At 51.2% G+C, this 18508-nt stretch overlaps 1 protein-coding gene across 1 annotated transcript in view; it reads left to right on the forward strand.

The window, feature by feature from the left end:
- Window positions 1–661: 661 nt before the first annotated feature.
- LOC101924024 (transmembrane protein 132B) overlaps window positions 662–18508 on the forward strand; it is a 258517-nt gene continuing 240670 nt past the window's right edge. The window contains exon 1 of the mRNA XM_055797604.1: window positions 662–1098. Within this exon, the coding sequence (XP_055653579.1) occupies window positions 1014–1098 (85 nt within the window). The 5' untranslated portion in view covers window positions 662–1013. The remainder of the gene's footprint in view (window positions 1099–18508) is intronic.

Consider the following 18508-nt stretch of genomic DNA (forward strand, 5'->3'; position numbering starts at 1 on the left):
GTGAAACGCCGGCTCCAGGAGCGGGTTATTTTGGGATCCAAGGGTCTAGCGAAGACGGGCAGGACTTGGCTTTGCCAGCGAAGCGCCTCTGAAGGCAAAATCCACCGGGGCTGCGGGCAAGCAACTCCCTGCGCCGCTGCCGGGCCGCGGCCGTGCAACGCGCAGCCCTGCGCACCCCTGCCCCCCGCCGCGCACCTCCCGGCTGCCCCCGCACCCCATCGCGCAGCGCTGCGCCGCCCCGCACGCCCCTGGGGTGGCCCCCCTCGGCACTTTGCCTCCCGCCCTGCGCACCTCTGGGTGCGCGACGCGACCTCCTGTGCGCAGCCCCGCGCAGTGACAACAGCGGCCACGAGGGGGGAGCCGCGCTCTTCCCGGCGCTGCGCGGCCGCCCGGGGACCCCCCCGCCCCGCAGCCCGCTCGGGGGGGGGGGGGGGGGGGGGGGGGGGCGGCGCGGCCCCGGGGCGCCTCAGCCCCCCGCCTGGGAAACTTCTGCGGGCCGCCGCGCGGGGAAGGGCACCGGGGGGCTCCTCCGCCCCGCCCCGCCCCCCCCAGCCCCGTGTCCGGGCGGTGCGGCCCCCCCCCGGCCCCGGGCGCAGAGGGGCACCCGCGGCGCGGCCCCACCTCCCCCTCCCTCCCCTCCCCGCCACCCCAGGTGAGCCCGGCCCCGCCGCCCCCGCCCGGCCCAGCCCCGGCCCCTCCGGCCGCGCCGCCGCAGCCCCGGCACAGCGCCCGCCTGCCCCGGGGGAGCCGCTGCTGCTGCCGCGGCGGGCGGGGGCGGCGCCCGTGTCCCCCCAGCGGCGATGCGGTGGGGGCGGCCGTGAGCGCGGGGCCGGGGGGAGCGGGGACCCCCCCCACACCCCCGCGGGGTGCCGGGCCCCGCCGGCCGGGCGGGCGGACGGAGCGGCGCAGCGGCGGGGAGCGGGCAGGCGCGGGGGGAGTGGTTACCGGCTCCGCCGCGACACCCCCAGCCCCCCCGCCCCGGTAAGCCGCCCCTCGCCAAATAAATCAGCACCATGACTACTCCCGGGCATGGAACAAAGAGGATGCGCTCCCGGGGCCCCGCGCTGCTCCTGGCGCCGCTGCTGCTGCTGTGCCGAGGTAACCCCCGCGGCCGCCGCGACCCCCACCCCGCGGCCGCCTCGAGTTTTTTGTGGGTTTTTTTCCTTTTTTCCAACTCCTTTTATTTATTAATTATTTTACCCCCCCCCTCCGGTTTTATTTTATTTATTAATTATTTTACCCCCCCTCCGGTTTTATTTATAGCTGCTTGCCCTTTCCCAGCCCTCCCGCAAGCCGCGGAGGGCGGCGGGGTCCCCCCCCCTCCCCGCGCCCCCAGCCCCGCGCCCGCGGGTGGGACGCGCGCAGGCCCCCGATCCCCGCCGCTTGGGTGCACAAAGTTGTCCCCATCCATCCCCTCCGTGCAGCACCCCCGCTGCGGCCACCAGTCGCCTCCTCGTGTCTGTGTGTCGTCGTCCCCTATCGCCCCCTCAAAACGCGTGTGGCCAGGGCTGCCCCCGCGGCTTCGGCCGGTGCCGGCGGGTCGGTGCCGGGTTGGGGGGAAAAAGGAAAAGTTTGGGCTTCCCGGAGCGCGGGGGGGCGGGGGGGGGGGTGGTGTCTCGGGGCTTGGGGCTGCACGGGGGCTCCCGACCCCCGCTCCCCCGCCCGCTGCCCCTGTCTCTCCTCGGACGGGATGCACAGGAGTTAAATCCCTTCAGTACAACATTAACTGGGGCCGCCTTTCCTGCGCTTAATTGTAAGGCGGAGGGGTCCGTGGCTGGGGGGGGGAGCAGGATCAGGCCCTCCGGTCCGCTGAGGTGGCATTTCCTAACAGCAGCCAGCCGGGAGGCACAGCCTGTGGCTTGGCGGAGCGTGGCGTGGAGCATCTCTCGCCTTTTCCTTTTATTTTTTCCTTTTCCTTTTTCCTTTTCTTTTTATTTTTTCTTTTATTTTTATTTTTTTTCCTTTTATTTATCTATCCCCGCCCCGTCCAGGTGAACTCAGAACCTCCTGGGCCCCGGGTGCGGGTTTTGCCGGGGAAAGGCTCAGCCCCGGGCTGGGAAAGTCTGTCACAGGACTTCACTTCTCTCCTGGCACGTTTTCCTCCGCTTGCTCGTGCGAGCTCCCTGGCAGATGTTGTTCTTAATAAATAGGGGTTGTTAAAAGCAAATTAATTAAGGTGCATTGGTGCTGAAGTTGCTCAGCGATTCGTTCGCCTTTACTGCTGCTCAGGACGATGCTCACGTTTGGCTGTAGCGCAGAGCTTGGGCTGCTGGGGAAACTTCACCGGGGCTGTAGGAATATGCCTAAATGCGAGGATTTCAGGTGAAAAAAGGAGTCATCCGTGGGAGGTGTAACAGCAGCAGCTGTCGTTCCTGGGGAGGGCACAGGGAAGGCATTGTGGTAGGGAAGTGTTTCAGGAAAGGTGCCCACAGGGACAGTAGGAACAATTTGCTAGGAAGGAGGCATCAGCCTTGGGATCACACACGCGTGATGGGCAGAAGGGGGTCCTCACTCTGCTCACCCTAAAAAGTGCTGCTTGCCCCTGCCCTCTGGCTCCCGCCTTCCCCTGGGGGGGTGTGCAGCCACCGGAGCACCTGGAAATCCGCTTGAGCAGGACATGGGGGCTGGGGTGCAGGGCACAGAAAGCAGGGTGCGGGTTATGGGGCTCCGAGCGTGGGAAGTGGGGCATGAGCTGCCTGTGGGTCCGCAGTGCCCCGGCAGAGTGATGGCTTTCTGTACAGCGCCCTGTACCCCGTGGAGCTCCCCTTTTCTTTGAGGAATGCGTTAAGAGCAGCAAAGGAGCAGGTTTCCTGGTGGTTTTTTTTTATTGCTTTGACATATTAATGATAATCTTTTCTCTGATATTCCCCCCTCCCAACTCCTCCTGTGTGGGTAGCTACCATGGTGAGATTGGGATGTGGGTGTAATTCTTCCAGCGCTCTGAGTGCTTAAACATATGGAAACCTACTTTGAAACAGTTTGTGGCTGCAAACCTACCGCCGTACCCATCCCTCTCCCCTGCGCTCGGAATGCCTCCCCACATGACGTGTGTGATAGAAACTCACAGTGCGCTTCCAGCTCGAGCTGTGAATAAAGAATCCGTCCCCAGCTCGTGCCTCCTTCTCCTCCCCAGGCAGGAGCATCCCTTTGCTTCCATGGCAGAGTGCTGCCCCTGCCCTGTCCCACCCCTGGGGTGGATGGCAGCGATGTCTGCGCACGGAGAGGTGGTTTGGGATCTGGGGAAAGCTCTCCCGAGTGGCGGTGGTGCCCGGAACGCCTCCCTTCGGGGCTGTGCTGACCTTCCTGTGGCTGGCTGTGCCACCAGTCGTCTTTCTGTTCTGGATTACCGGGGCTAACGAACCACATCTTGGTGGGGGTTGTTGCAGACGGGAGAGACACCTGCATGAGTCATGCCGCGGTGCTGCCAGCTCCGCAAATCTCCCCGCGCACGCAGACGGCCATGCTGGGCACTTGCCACGTTTCCCTATGTACTCGCCTGTACCCCTGTTCCCCCCGCCGGGGCGGCTCTGGGCAAGCTGCGTCCCCTGAGTTCCTCCAGCCTCTTCAGAGCGGGTGGCATTTGCTCGCCTGGCAGGCAGGTCCCCTCAACAGCTTTGTGAAGGTCCAATTAAGAGATCACTCTGCTGTCCCTGGGTCCCTGGCGGCCCGGCTGCTGGCATGCGTGTGGCTGCGAGCAGAGGGTGTGCGTGTATGTTTGGCAGCTGAAGGCCGCTCACGCCGAGCTCAAGGATGTCTCTCACTGGCAGCAGGCCCCCGTTTGTTGCTGGCATCTAGGCAGGGGTTTTGGCTGCCTTCCTCGCTGGCGGCGCTGGAGCTGTCTCCCAGGTTCTATGGACAGGTACCCTGTGAATGACCTGGATGAACTCCCTGGCTGTTTTGTTTTCCTGCCTGGTGCCGTCTCACAGCTCGCTGCCCTGACTCGTGCACGGGCAGTGCTGCACGCCCCATGGCTGGTGTGGGGACGGGGGGCTGGCTGCTGGTGGCAGGGGGCCCGACAGCATGGGGATGGGGCGTGCAGCGTGCATGGAACGAGCAGACTGCTTCAGCCCCTGAGATGTACTCGGCTGTCATGATCCCTGTGTGAGGAAGGACCTGTGAATTGCTTTTAGACTCCAGGGAGGTGTGGGTGGAGAGACATTATGCTTATTTTATTACGGGTCCCTGTATCTCTGTACATAATATGGAAGCACTTTTTATGCAGAGGCTCTTCAGGAACAAAAATGAAAAACCTGTATTATCCACTATACAATAGATTTGCAGAGTGTGATCATACAAACTGTTGAAATGTAGGTTATTTTCCCCATGTTAGTGCAGATCTCGACATTTTATGCAATGACCATCCAAACTGATGTGATTTGGGGTATAGTGGGGTGGGGGGAGGAGTCTGAAATTATTATACTGCCTCTTGCTCCAGCGTACATTAGAGCAATATATTTGAGATACTCTGATTTTACTTCCCATCAGTGTAAATCTAGAGCAGCTCTTCTGAAGTCAGTGGAGCTGCTCTGGATTTATGCGTTGCTGCTGCGATAGGCATTGGGCTCTCTGGGAATGCAGGAGGCAACTGTGTGACTTACCCTGCACAGCGTTTTTCACTTCAGCATCTCCTGTCACGGCTGCTGCAGCCTCCTTTGTATATTTGGAACGGGGAAGTCCACATCACTCACTGTTTTCGGGTTTTGATTAGTTTCTTCAATTTGTCAGGCTTGGTCGCAGAGCTCCATTCACTGACACCTGACTCTGGCCGATCAATAGAGTCTCCTGAGGTTTGAATGCCAAAATAGTTACATTAAAAAAAAAAAAAAAAGGTACAATCAATTTGCTGTATTTTATTATGGGGAATGATAGGCACTCCAAGCCCTACTATCTCTGTGTTTAAAGCAGCTTAGCATGGTGAGGAAGGTGTGAGCCCAGGAGCAGCTGTAGGAGGTCAGAGCAGAGGGCTGCCGAGACTGGGATGTGGTTTGTGTCTCGGGAAGGATTTTTGGATCAAGGATGCATTCTTGAGCCAGAGATGGCATCCACTTATTTAGTTGCTGTGATAGGTTTGCCATCAGGGTTTGGTCACTCTTTGAGCCCAGGCTGATGTCTGGCGTGCACAGCATCTCTGGGCAAGGATTCCCTTGCTTCAGAGAACCTGGAGAGCAGAGTTTGTGCACCATGGAGCATGGCAGTGATTTGGGCTACACAGGGTTTTGCCCATTGGTGCTGATGGGATGGAGATTTCCTACCCTGGTGACCCTTACGCGGAGTCCGAGCCCTCCTGCCCTTCCTTGTAGCTCCTCAGAAACATGCTGTGAAGCCAGGCTGCTGTCCCGGGAGGGTCCCTTTGCGGGATGGTGGGGGAAGCAAAGGGCATTGCTGCTCATAGCCTTGGGTGACTACAGCTCGTGGTGCTGCAACTCCTGGCCTCAGTGGCTGAGGACATGAATCCACAAAACAAAGGCATGAGTTTTGCCGTGATGGAGAGGTGGCTTCACCGAGCAATGGGTCCCGCTCACACAGGTGGCTGCAAACCAGTCCTGTCTCGGAGGTGTGACTGGGGAGCAGCGGGGAGGTGGCAATCTCCTATGTCCTGTGGAAAGCAAATGAAACTGAAATTTTCTGGCCTTAGTAAGCATCCCACTGAATGAGCAGCCATCCCACTGAAATAAATACTGTCAGCTCAACAAATTAAATCAACTGAACTCGATTCCCCCTTCTCCCCCCGCCTAAATACAACTAATGTTTGTTAATGACAAGTGGTGACTTGATTTGTTGGCATAGCGTTAGCACTTACCGCTGTCAGTGGCTCAGCTGATGTGCTGGCACATGGCGGTGACAGAGATGCTTTCCCGACTATGGCTGTCACATCTCGCATTAAGTGCCACGGAGGCTGGGGAGTGTGAGGTACCATGTGGTGCTCTAGATGTTGTGGAAGATGGTTCGATTTCATGCTGCTGGAAGTTTCCCAGCTGGCATTTCAGAGGAGCCGTTCCCACATGAGGATGGGCCGGCAGAAACCACAAGCAAAGAGGTCCTCTGAGATCACTTACAGGGGTGGACAGGGATTGCTCGGATCCAGCTTTCCCTGGGTATTTCCATCCCCCTCTGTGACACAGGGTGCTGCAATGGGAAGCAGTGCAAGTGCTGCTTGGAGTGTCTGCGGTGGGTAAATTCAGTGTGGAAGAAGTTCACTGTTTGCACAGTGCCTTGCACAGTGGACTTGAGTCTCAGGTGCAATGTAAATATCAATGTTTCTTCCACGCTATCAAAAAAATCTCTTGTAGCTCATTTTCAGCTTTTCTTTGTTTACATAAACATGTTTGTTTCTGACAGCATTCAGAAAGCTTCATGAATTTATGATGCGCTCCAGATTCGAGTGCACTTTCTTTTTTCCTCCTCCCCCCCTCCCCGAAATGCTCTTTCTTCCCAAATTTTGGTGATGAAATGGCAAGAGGTGTGCATATTTCAGCAGGCTATTGAGAGGCAATGTAAACACCATCTTTCATGGAAAATCAGTTTGTTCAAGTTCAAAAGCAGCCCAACCTCCCTACTCGATCAATTTGCCTGTCATAGGAGATGATTTTAAAAGTGGCGATTACGTCCTATCTTGTCTCTTGAAACTTCAGGCAAGGAGAGAAAAAATGAAGTGTAGCATTTGATTTTAACTCTGTATTTTCTGATTTTTTTTGGTGATGGTGGTAATCAGGGGTGAAGCAAAGGGGTGCCTTGGGGGAGTAAGGGATAGGCAGGAGCAGAGGGGTTTCTATTAGGCTGATGTCTGCCGAGTAGACTTGTTCGAAACTGTGTGTAAACCTGCTCTGCTCACCTCACTGTGCCTGCACCAGCCGGCCCTCGGGAGCTGCTCTGCCCCATCACTTCATCCGTGGTGGAGGAGGAGACCTGCAATGGCAGAAAGGTGTGCTTCCATTGTCAAAGGTGCTAAGTCTTGGGGAGAGGGTGCTCAGGGCACTGCTGTTGCATGGCCATGTCCTTCTGCCCCCGGGTGTTGTGCTGCCCAAGGGTTAAGGACTGTGCAGGGAGCAGAGGTATGGTTATAGGGAGGGGGGTGGTGTAAACCCACCCATGTTAGGCAGTTCTAGCTTGACATAAGTGGTAGTGCCACAAAGCTGCCCTGGATGCAAAGAAATGCTGGAAAAACCCCACTGATGCAATTCAAACTGGGGCTAAATGGAGAAGCAGGGACCAAACTCCTTATTCTGGCCAAGCGAAGGGTCTCGGGAAGCTCCAAAGGTGGGTTTCCTACTGGGAGCAGCCCCCGGGGTGGTGTGGGAGATGGTGCATCTGCCCAAGCAGCTGTTCCCACCCCAACCCATTTACCTGCACAGAGGTAACGCGTGCTCTGTGCTCCCAGCGCTGGGAGAGTTTGGTCATGGGGGTGGGGAGCCCTGTGGGGAGTGTCTGGAGAGGAAAAGCGTTTCTGCTAGAGAGGGGGGAAATGTCATCCTCATTACCCAAGAAATAAAATCCTTCAGAAGATTAAATTAGAGGTGCAGATATCTTTGGGGTTTTTTTTGTTTTGCCTGTACGGGAACATTTCAAAAACAGATGGCAAAGCAGAGATTTATTTCCCGTGAAGTGCAGAGGGCTTGTGCACAGGACCTTATCTGCTTGTGGGCCCTGTAATAAACCTGCCAGCAGGTGATTTAAATCCATTTTTTCTGATTGGGAGACTAGTGGAAGAAACAGGGTTTATGTTACTTATGAATTTTATGGGCAATGTTAGATTTTTAAGATGCAGGAATGATCAGGGCATGGCTCTGTAGCACCGGAGACTTTCATTCCTTTCATGAAGGATCTTCCCCGAGTCAGAAAAATGAACTGTTTTACATTATTTAGCAGTTGGGCTGCTGAAGCCAGCTGTTTGCATGAGTGACAGACACTACTATTTTATATCTCAGTTTAGGAGCTGTTGTCAATTAGCCACAGCTTTTGCTTAGCAGTGAGACCTTGGCCACGCTGGGAAGGGCTGCTTAATGGATGCTGCAGCTCTTGAAACAAACATTTATGCTGCAGCTTCAAAAAAATGATGGAAATCACACCAAAAAAAGATGGAGTCCGTGCACCTTAAAAGGGAACCCTTGAGCAGATGGAGCAGGTTTCTATGCAACGAGCAGTAATTAGAAACTCAGCAAATAGTCGGTAGCTGCTGACTGTCTTTGGTACCCAGATTTTTGATGGAAAAAGAAGCAAGCCCAAGATGAGTTTTGGAAGGAGCCAGCCTGGATGCGTGCGTGGTCCCTGGTTGGTGTGAGCACCTGGTGTGGCAAGAGACAACAGCCATCAGCTCTCTGTGCCTCTGTGCCTGACACTGCAAGGCTATGGCAGCCTGAAATGTCACTGGTGAGTTTGAAAGGCCCCTAGAGAGCCAGGGGTGGAGGACTGATAAACATAGAAAGTCCGGTGGTCTTTTGTTGAGTGCAAAAAGCACGCAGCACAGACCCATGCAATGAAACAGGCTTTTAAAATATGGCGACAGAGGCATCTGGAGAGGTGGTGAAAGCTTTCTGGAAGCAGCAGAGCTCTTTCAGGGCAAACTTGAAGGCCAATGTGCCTCAGCCGTCCCCAAATCACGGGAATTGAAGCCGGAGAAGTTGCGAATAAGCTGTCTTTCCCATCTCCAACAGTTGTTCGGTACAGTCTGTTCCTAAGCGTGGCTGGTTCTCAGGGATGCAGGCAGCAGGACTTCTGCCACTTCCCTTGGCAGAGCGTTTCACAGCCTATTAGACCTCTCCCGTATTCCGCCTACATTTTTTCTTCTCTGCTTCATTCCATTGTTTATTGGATGACCGGAATCCACAACTTTCCATGCTTATCACCTGTCCAAACCCAAACCCAGGCAAATCTGCAACCCGGGGATGAATGGTTAAACGGTGCGTGGGAAACGCTCAAAAGAGGGAGCTGATCCTGGCATGTAAATACATCTACAGTTGGAGGTTATTTGGAGAATAAAGGGCAAGAACTTGAAGTGCATGTGATGATGAGCCATAGATTATTCTCTGAAAATACTTAGAAGGCAGTTACAGTCACACTATCTAATTCATCTCCCACTAAGACATTCTCCTCCAAGGTGTTTGGAAATAATGGAGTAGCTTAGTTACTAACATTATTAAATCCTCATCTCTGACAGCTGTGAGAATTAATATACAAAGGTTTTCTCCTTTTTAAAAAAAAACACAGCTCAGTTACTCATTTCCTGTCTTTTGCTTAGGAGTAGCCCACTGAAAGTTATTAGCATGAGTACTGGTGCAAATAAAGCTCAACTTCACTAAAGAGAAACAAGCAAGAGAAAAACAGAAGATAGCATGAGTTCTATTGCGGTTGACACATTTTTTTTTTTCTGTTTCAAATATTAATCATTCATCATTCTTCCATCTGTAAATCTCAACGGGCTTTAGAGAAGAGAGCAGGCACCATCGAAGATGTGGTCCATGCTCTCCCATAATCTCCATGAGGGGCCCCAGGGCAGCAGTCTCATGGCTAGAGACCCACTTGCAGAGAGATCAGAGGTAGTGGGTGAAGCTGGGCTCTGGGGTTATTTTTTGAAGACAGCTGATTTTTTTTAATTGTCTTTTGCGCTGTTGCTCTTTGAGGGGTGAGGCTCACCTTGGATGGGAGGCTGCTTGAGGTGGCGTGGCCAGCCCGTTGGCCCTGGTGCGCTAAGTGCTGCTTAGGCACCATCTCCTCCTCCATGTCTTGGCCCTAGCTTGTTTTGGGGGCTGAGCTGCTTGGCATCTCCAAGCCCCATCCTGGGTGCTGCATAGGCATGTGGGTGGCTGCTTGGGCTCTCTGAGGCTGCCCCAGAGCTGGGTGCCGTGAGCTACTAGGGAAGGGCTGAATTCACACTTCTTTCTTTTGCTGAGTGTGATTTGTACCAGCCTGTTAAAACTGTTGGGAGAAGTCTTAAGCAGAAATGAAGAGGTGGAGTTACCATTCTTTATTGCTAAAATCAAAGACTCTGTAGACTCTGTCCTACAGAGCAGAGTCCAGCCGATGGTGCCCACCCCATCACCTCCCTGGTGTGATGGAGCTGGGCAGCCCATGGGGATTTGGGATGTCTTTTCAGGGACTGCACTGAGGAGCCATTCTTCAGATGTGCCCTTTTAAAACCCAAATGTCCATGTTGCACACCTTATTGCACCCCTCCATATTTACAACACTATTAGTGTCGTAATGAGATTGCCAATGTCTGCTGTAAGCCCGGGGGATGCAGGGCTTTGACAAGTATCACCTCCTGGGTGCAGCTTCTGCTATGTCTTAGCACAGCATCGTGCCCATCCAGAGTTAAAATAGCTTCCTTCTTTTCTCTAATTGTATTGCAGCCCGACACATTAAATGCATTAGAAGGCTTTATTGCATTTAGCCAATTAACAAAAAGGGAAAGTCAAAGAGAAGCCGTTGCTTTGGTTCTTACACCAAACCAGCAAACTTTTTGATGGTTTCCCAAAGTCCCCTAGGCTCTGTCCCCACACCTTCTCACTTGCTGCATGGCAGTCCCTACTAACCCTCCTGTGCCTGGCGGTGCCACTAAGGCCAGGTCTCCAGTGTGTATCAGCAGCTGAGCTCCCCATGTCCCCTGGCTGAATGCCCCATGCGAGGGCTTTGCCTGTGAGATGCAGGGTCCCTGCGAGGCTGTGAGCGCTGCCCCAGCACTGAGCCCCATCTGACACTACAGCTCACTTTCATTGTGGCCAAAAACCCCTCAGTGTGCCTGTGGTGTAATGCTCGTAAAAAGCTGCTGATAAAGTGCAGCTCTCTGGGCTGCTCCCGGTGCGTGGCCGATGCTCAGCCCCAGCTGAAGGTTCGGTGAGGAGCGGGTGTGCAGCTGGCCTGGCTTAATCCACCCCGTATCGCTGCCGTTTCAGCTGGCTGTGTGGGCTTGTGTCTGAGGCAGTGATCGTGGTGGGATCATGGCCATCGTGAGCAATGGGCTGAGAGAAGGATCTGCCCCAGCTCTAACAGGTATCTGTCAAAACGCTCAGCCTAGTTAGGTGTGTGGGGTCTGGGAACTGCCATATCAGACTCCAGTCTGTGGGACTTCATCATCTGAGTTACTATCTCCAAAACACTGTTATCTCTCCGAATGGCAGTCTCCTATTGAAAACAATCCCTTTCAGCAGGGCGCTTGCATTTATTTACTGCACAGCTTCTCCCATTAGTGTAATCATTACTCCTTGGACTGGGTTTGAATTCAGAGCATCCCACTGTGGTACTTAAAGAATTAATTACAACGATGAAAGAATTCCTCTAAAGACTTCTATGAATTGGTCTGGCTGAAGTGTTTTAGCTTTGCTTCAATTGGTGCAGCCCTTGTCAGAGGATTGTGAGAAAATGCATGGGTCAGTGATTTAGATTAGGCAAATTACGTTAGAAAAATTGATTTGATTTAGAAAGTGAGCTTTCAGATCACAGGGAATTGCGTGCTTCTTTCTCTGCTATGCTGCTTCTTCCTGAAGATGAGCAGAGGCAGATACTTCAGGGTTAAAGTAAGTGGCTATCGTGAAAGGTTTGTCTGAGAGCAGACAAGTGATGGGTTGACAGTATCTTTAGATAAACAACTATAGACCCCTATACTGCTATCTGTGCATCAGCTGGAGTTACGGGCAGGTGGGGATGCTTATAAACAGCACTCACAGGCAGTCCATGTGGCTTGCTAAAGAATCGGGCCCTTAATTTTAGGTTTGGGTTTGTTTCCCCCCCCAAGCAATGGCTTTTCTGTACGGCATACCTTCGGAGGTGCTGTGGATCTGGGGATGCGTCTGTGGCTGCCTTAGCCAGCCCAGCGCCTGGCTCTGTGCTTAGTCATTCCTGGGAGTTTGCTTTTCATGGTTTTTTTTTTTTTTTTTACTTCCTCGGATCAAACTGAGTGTTTCCTTCTTCTGTCCCTCGTTCTTGTCTTAAAGGGACAGGACCCTGGGCTGCAGCGGGAGGATGCCCAACAGCAGGCACGTGGGGCTGTGTCCCCTCAGGGGATCGGTTCCTAGAAGGCACCTTCTGAATGAGCAGTTCCCTTCCCTGCACGCTGGGGAGTTTCTTCCAAGTTCTTCTCCCAACCAACTGTGTTTTGCCTCTGAGAACGATGGGTTGCAAACACAACAGCTGCTGGTCAAAGACCCAAAATGTTCATGACCGTTTGTGAGTGGCTTACGATGTGAGTGGGCTCGCTGTGTTTGTCAGGGTAGCAGGGATGACATTTGCCAACAAGTGTTTCAGTTTTCACTTTGTAAAAGTTCTCTCTTAAAAAATAGTTAAGGAGATGGGTTTTGTCTAGCAGTGCTTTTTGTTTCCTTGTCACCTTGCAGAACCCTATAAATTCCAATGTGTTGCTGGGATGCTGGAGAGAGATCATTTTTGGTCTGGCTAGCACTGGTGGCATTTCTCCCCTGGTGTGCCTGTGCCACTCCCTCTCCCCCAGCAGGCACGAGAGAGGTCCAGGGCTCGGGTGATGCCGACTGGGTGAGGTGCAGCCTTTGTCTCAGGGGTGTGTGCGCATCCCTGTGCCATGCAAAGAACCTCTTCTGTACCCCAGCCTCGGGCTGGAGGCGAGATGGCAAGTACAGGAGAGAAATGATGCTGGGGAGTGCTGAAATGGAGACTCCTGCCAGCAACCAAATTCAATGCTGCAAAAAAGAAGTTGCAAAAGTAGCAATCCATCTGTCCACTTAGTGGGAGAAACCTAAGATCATTTCACAGTAATCAGCCCCCTGGTGTTTAAAAAAAAAACAACAAAAATACGGCAGGTTTTTGCTTTAATGTGGATAACTGGCAAAATCTAAAGCACATTAATGTGCTCAGAGTCTGTGAGGCTTTTTTTCCTCTCCTTTTGACAAGTAGAAGCTGTATCAAATTAAAAAATATTATAAGAAAAAATAGATTGCCTTTGCTTTTTAGATACCGTGTATCTCGCATAACATTTGGGAGGTATTCTTTTCTCCCTGAAACTCTCTAGTTAATTACCAGCAGAGTTATCAGCAAGTGAATGTTTTTCTTTGCCGCAGGTACAGTCGGACGGTGAACACTGTCATCATCACATATCTCACAGTAATACATTCTCAAGGTGATGCATTATGCCATGCTCTAGCTGCTTGGCTCTATCAGTGTCTCCATTAAAGCCCACAATATTCAGGGATTTTAATTTGGTTGTAAAAACTTGCTCCAGGCACTACCTCAGATAACAAAGTCCAGGAGTGGTTTGCGGGTTGGTTTTTTGGTTTGTTTTGTGTTTGTTGGGTTTTTTTGTTTGTTTTGTTTTTGTAATCTCATTTTATTTTTTCATGCATTTCCTATTTTTCCTGTCCCCTTAACTGTAAGGAGATAGAGGGAACAGGCTGAAAAGGCGCTGCTTGATTCTTGCTTATGTGAATTGACAGGCATTGAGTTGGAGGAAGATTGTAGAGATTTCTGCCTCCACATGTTGAAACAGTCATTCAGATTAAAAGAGGGGTTACAAATGGTGGGGTTCGAACATGGCAGGCTTGAAGGTGTCCATAAGAAGCCCTTGTTGCAAGAGGCTGCCAGGGGAGAGGTGTTCAGGGTGGGCATTTCTGCAAGCCAGGTGCAGGTGGTGTGTCCCCACTACCCCTGGAGGAATACACCCACTATCCCCAGCAAAGGCTGCGGCACTGGGGGGCGGCTGGGGCCACAGTGAGCAGAGCTGGACGCTGAGCATGTGAGCGAGATGCAGCAGGGCTTTGCTTTGGGACTGGAGTCATTGAATTGCAGCAGATGCTTTGCTGCTACACAACAATTTGTAATTAAAACACAACTTGCCATCCTGATTAGATTAAGCAGTTAAATTCATTTGCAGTATTTTTTTTCTCCTGCATTGTGTAATTAGCAACATATGATGCTTACATTAGCTCAATTAAAAGTTATAATGATTAATTTGCACATCAAAGCCTACCCATGAATCAACTGGTGCAGCACACGGGAGCGAGCACAATTACAGCAGTGGTTATGTGAAGTGCCCGCATGAACACATCCCCCACCTGCTCCCGATGGTAGTGGCGTCATAGATACTCCAGAGCAGTGGTTTGCAGTGGTTCGGTCCTTCTGGAAGCCAGCAGCGTCCGTGTGCCTCAAGTTGCTCAATAAATAATAGGGTGACGCGTGCCAGGATGTGTCGGTTCCTTCCTTGCATCTGAGTCGGGGTGATGGATCCCAAAGCATCTGACTGACCGTGCACCTGGGAGCACTTAAAAGTGATAATGTTAGGATTACTGGCAGTTCTTGCTGTTGCTTTGTGAATATAAGCATCGTTGTTAAAGTGTTTTGGCCGAATTCTGAATGTTCTACCTAGGTTAAACTTTGATTAACATGAATTTTGCTTGAAGGCTTTGTAAGTCAGATTGGGGCTCTAACTAGTAAAGAACCTCATTTAAGCAAGCCAAAACCAACAAGAAAACTACTATAAGCTAATTATAATGATTTTTTTTCCTTTCTTATGTAGTCTTGATATTGTCTTTCTTTCCACCTTCTGCTGAGCTGTGAAAATATTCTGCAAAATGATGTTTTTGAATTGATGGAAAAGTACACCCCTGTCAACAATATTTTTCTATTGTTCATCAGAGACAGGCTTCATAACAAAAGAGATCCGTGTTGGAAAAGTATATCAGCTGCAAACAGTGTATTCAAAGTCTTCTCAAATAGCAGGGATGGTTTATGAGTTCCTGCTCCAGCTGAACTGATGAAATGCAGAACGTGGCTTCTAATCTTTCAGAAAAGTGAACGGGGCAGGTTGTAATAATGCATTGCCATTTTCACAAAAGATGGATTTTATATTAAAGGTTCCAGTGGAAAAAGGTCTGAAGGTGTTAAAATATTTATATATTGTTTAAGTTACTGTATGAGGGTGCTGTCTCCTTCCCTAGAGTGCTGTGGGGTCATGGACACATAAGCAAGTGGAAAATGAGCTCCCACCTTTTTTGGTCCATGTCTGTGTGTACGTGCACATGAGTGTGCTGACATTAAATTGGTAGGGTGTTAAATGTTTCAGTTTTCCAACCATCAATTTCAATTGAATTTCATAAGCCATTAAAGTTTGCTGCTGCTTCCTTTGCTGTTCCAGCTATGTGAGCTCCAGCCATTTAGCTGCAGGTCCTGGGGCACGATTGCTCTGTGGAGCAGCAAAAGTAAATTGGTTCCTGATGTAGAATCTTTTTATATTTTTTTTTTAGGGGGTGGGTAGGTGGGTGGGTTTGTTTTGTTTTTTTAATGTCTCTAATTCACTGTGAGTGATATGTTGGGCTGATGATGTTAATCTTCAGGCTTGGCTTTTTCCAGTCCAGTTCTGGATCCCTCCGACAGCATCTTTTTAAACAAGCTTTTGTGTGTACCTTGAATGGCAAAGTCTTGTATGTAGAGGAAAAGGATTTATTTTGTTTATGTATTTTTATATGTATAGGAAGAGGATTTCTTTTTTTTTTTCTATATATTTATCTATAGAATCATGGTGGAAAGGTTTGACTGGGGTTTTATGTTTTCTCCCTGTAGAGCTGAAATGTTTATGAGAATAATACTTACTTGGATCAAAGGGGATCTTCTGGCAGTCCTCAGACACTGTTTCAGTACTGGCAGTGTGACAAATAATGAAAAAGAAATCCTTTTCCCTTCTCCCACTTTTATTCTCAGGATAAATGAATGGTTAAGATCTCTGTGCTCAAAAATAATTTCTCATGGCCCTTAAAAAAAAATCCATAACACTTACCCTTTAAATAGATGATTTAATCTTTTTTGTTGGTTTGTGTTTTGCACTGGTGAGTGTCTTTGCTGACAGTCTGAGGCTAAACTTGACAAAGTTTGTACGGAGGCCGAGCAGGTTGGGTCTGTGGGAACGAAAACTGGGTAAGGGATTTTATTGCTTTTAGAAAGCAGTTCCCGTGGTGGGAGCTGGGCAGCAAGGATGCAACCAGGGCCATGCCACCACGGTCCACCAGTAGAACTGTTTTGCACAGCATAAAGCTAGAGAATTTGCCAAAACACAGAATGAATGGAAAAAAAAAGAGTAATTTTCATTTGCCATGTGATTTAAAATAGCTCAAGCGTGTTCTAAAATAGTGTGAGCGGCTGCTGAGACCTGCGGGGCAGGAGTTCACCGCTGCCTGTGCCTCCTCCAGCTGCCCCTGGGGGCTGATGAGCCGAGGGAGGTGTCCACCAGTGCTTTGCCAGGATTTCTCTTTTTCCTTTCTTCCTTGCTTTTATGGCTGTGGATGTGAGGATCAACTGCCATGTTTTACATCCTTCCTCCCCAAGCAGCCGAACGGTGCTGTGCATCCGACCGGCTTGGGTCTGCAACGGCTGCATGGGGGACCGAGCTGGCTGCCCATCCCAGGTAGCATGCCCTCCACCTTCCCAGAGCATTGACCTACCATCATTCCCAGCAAAGCCAGGCATAAAAGATCAGGCTGGGCCAGTACTCCTTGTCTGGGAATAACCGCAGCCGTTTCATTCCTTTTCTTTTTTTGCAATGCTGCTAATTGGTGCTCTCAGCCTCAGCTCCAGCTTAATGAAGGCTGCTGCCTGGGAGTCATTGCAAACAGTTATGGAAATGTGTTTAAATGCTTAAATCTGTTGTACTTTCCTCTTTATGGGCTTATTCCTTTAAAAAGGATAAATATGCCCTGAGTCCCCACCTGCCCAAGATGAATGCTTTCTGTGAAGCCTGCAGCAGGGCTGCGGGCACCTCTGCAGCAGAGGGGGTGGGGGGCTCAGTGCCACGGCCATGGGGAAGCCCAGCCCTGCTGCACCCCTTGTGCTGAGGAAGCACCGGTTTGCTCCATTCCAGATGGGGCCTTTGGATGCTGGGAATGGGCACTGACAGAGCATCCAGCTTCCCCCTGCCCAAGGGAAGAGGGCAGCCCTCCTCTGACCTGCCTATCACAAGCATCAATTACTCGAGCCAACGCACGCCCCGTTAAATCAACAGGGCTGCTAATTGAATGCTAATGCAGTGTGCCTGCTGTGGTCCTTGCTTGTTCCACGGCTGCACCACTCGTGTTGGTCTGTCCGGCAGGCAGTGCGTGTCCCGCTGTTCATCAGCGTGGGGACTCTACATCTGCACAGAGGCAGGCAAGGTTTAAGCTGTGTCTGTGCTAAAAGCAAAGGAAAAGGGTCGCTTGGTGGGGTTTCCCACCATGCCTGTTGGCTGTAGCCATACATTCTCCAGCCTTGGAGATGCATGAGCTGTTCCTGGTGGTCCTGGGGGTGGGGGTGGTGGGGGTTGGATGGGGGCTCGTGGTTTCTCCCAAGACTGAGAAGCACCGTCCAATTGGACATACGCTTTTGCAAGCTGGGCCAATTTATTCTGCTCCAGGCGTTGAGCCAGCGATGGTAGGAAGCAACGATGAATAGCCAGGCTGTCGCCTCCTCCTCTGAGAGCGTTTGGGGAGGTCAGGAGCCGCTGTGGTGGGTGTTTCCGGAACGGTTTGCAGCTCGTTTCTGTTGGTGAGACATGGAGCTGGCAAAGGTGCAGCTTCCACAAAGCATGCCCTGAAGATAATGCGTGAAGTTGGTTGGTTTGAAATGCCTCTTTAAAAGCTGGCTCTCCACCAAATTTATTCTGCTGTTACTGAGTTGTGAGACCCCAGAGCGGTGACTCTGTGCCCTTGGGATGGTATGGTTTTGAATTTTTTATTATTTTTTTTTTAAAGCCTCATCTGATGCTTGCTCAGGGGTCACCGATGGGAACCCTGTGCCAGCCAGTGGTGTCGGAGGTTGTCACCCTGTGGTGATCTTATCTGGGCTCATCCAAAACAAGCTGCAGGTCCTCGAACAGGTGTGCGGATCTCCATTAGCTGTTGGCAGCTTTAATCAGAAAAACTGGATCGAGCATCAGCTTATGCTCTTATCCCAGGAGGTGGTCGCTTCAGGCTGACAACGAGGGACAGGACTTACGTTGTCCCTCACCTTTTATCTACAGCCTTTCACTGGCAGGGAATGGAAAATCCTTCCTGCAGTGTTGGGAGGATCTTTGTGGCTGGTGGGTTTCCCTCTCCTCTCCCTTGATTTTAAGGCAGGGCTACATCCTTCCTTGTGAGAGAGCCCGTTCGCTCAGAAGCCTTGCAGGTAAAGATTTCCAAGGTGTTGGGTGGATGTTTCTCTGCCTTTATGTCTGCGGGCAAAAAAAGTGATTCTGAGCACTGCTGGTGATAGGAGGCATCCAAGCAGAAATGCAACACTGCCCCCCAAAAAAGGATTAAAGAAATTGTTATGTTCATATGGAGGTGTAATTGTCCAGGCTGTCTCAGTGGTTGCAAATGCCTCCAAGTACATGGTGCTTCAAGACCAAGAGAGCACCCAGGGCCTCCCAAATATGGCTGTGAAAGTAAAACAACTGCTTGTGTTTAAAGAACAACATGGGGTATTGTTTATTTTTGCTCCTAATTAGATAGAAATGCGAGTGGTCTAATTCCCATATTTTAAGAGCAATATTCAGCCAAAATGATGGACAGGGAAGATGAGAAGGGACTGGTACAAGCCAAAAGCA

The sequence above is a fragment of the Falco peregrinus genome, chromosome 2 (assembly GCF_023634155.1).
Source record: "Falco peregrinus isolate bFalPer1 chromosome 2, bFalPer1.pri, whole genome shotgun sequence".
Taxonomy (NCBI): Eukaryota; Metazoa; Chordata; class Aves; order Falconiformes; family Falconidae; genus Falco; species Falco peregrinus.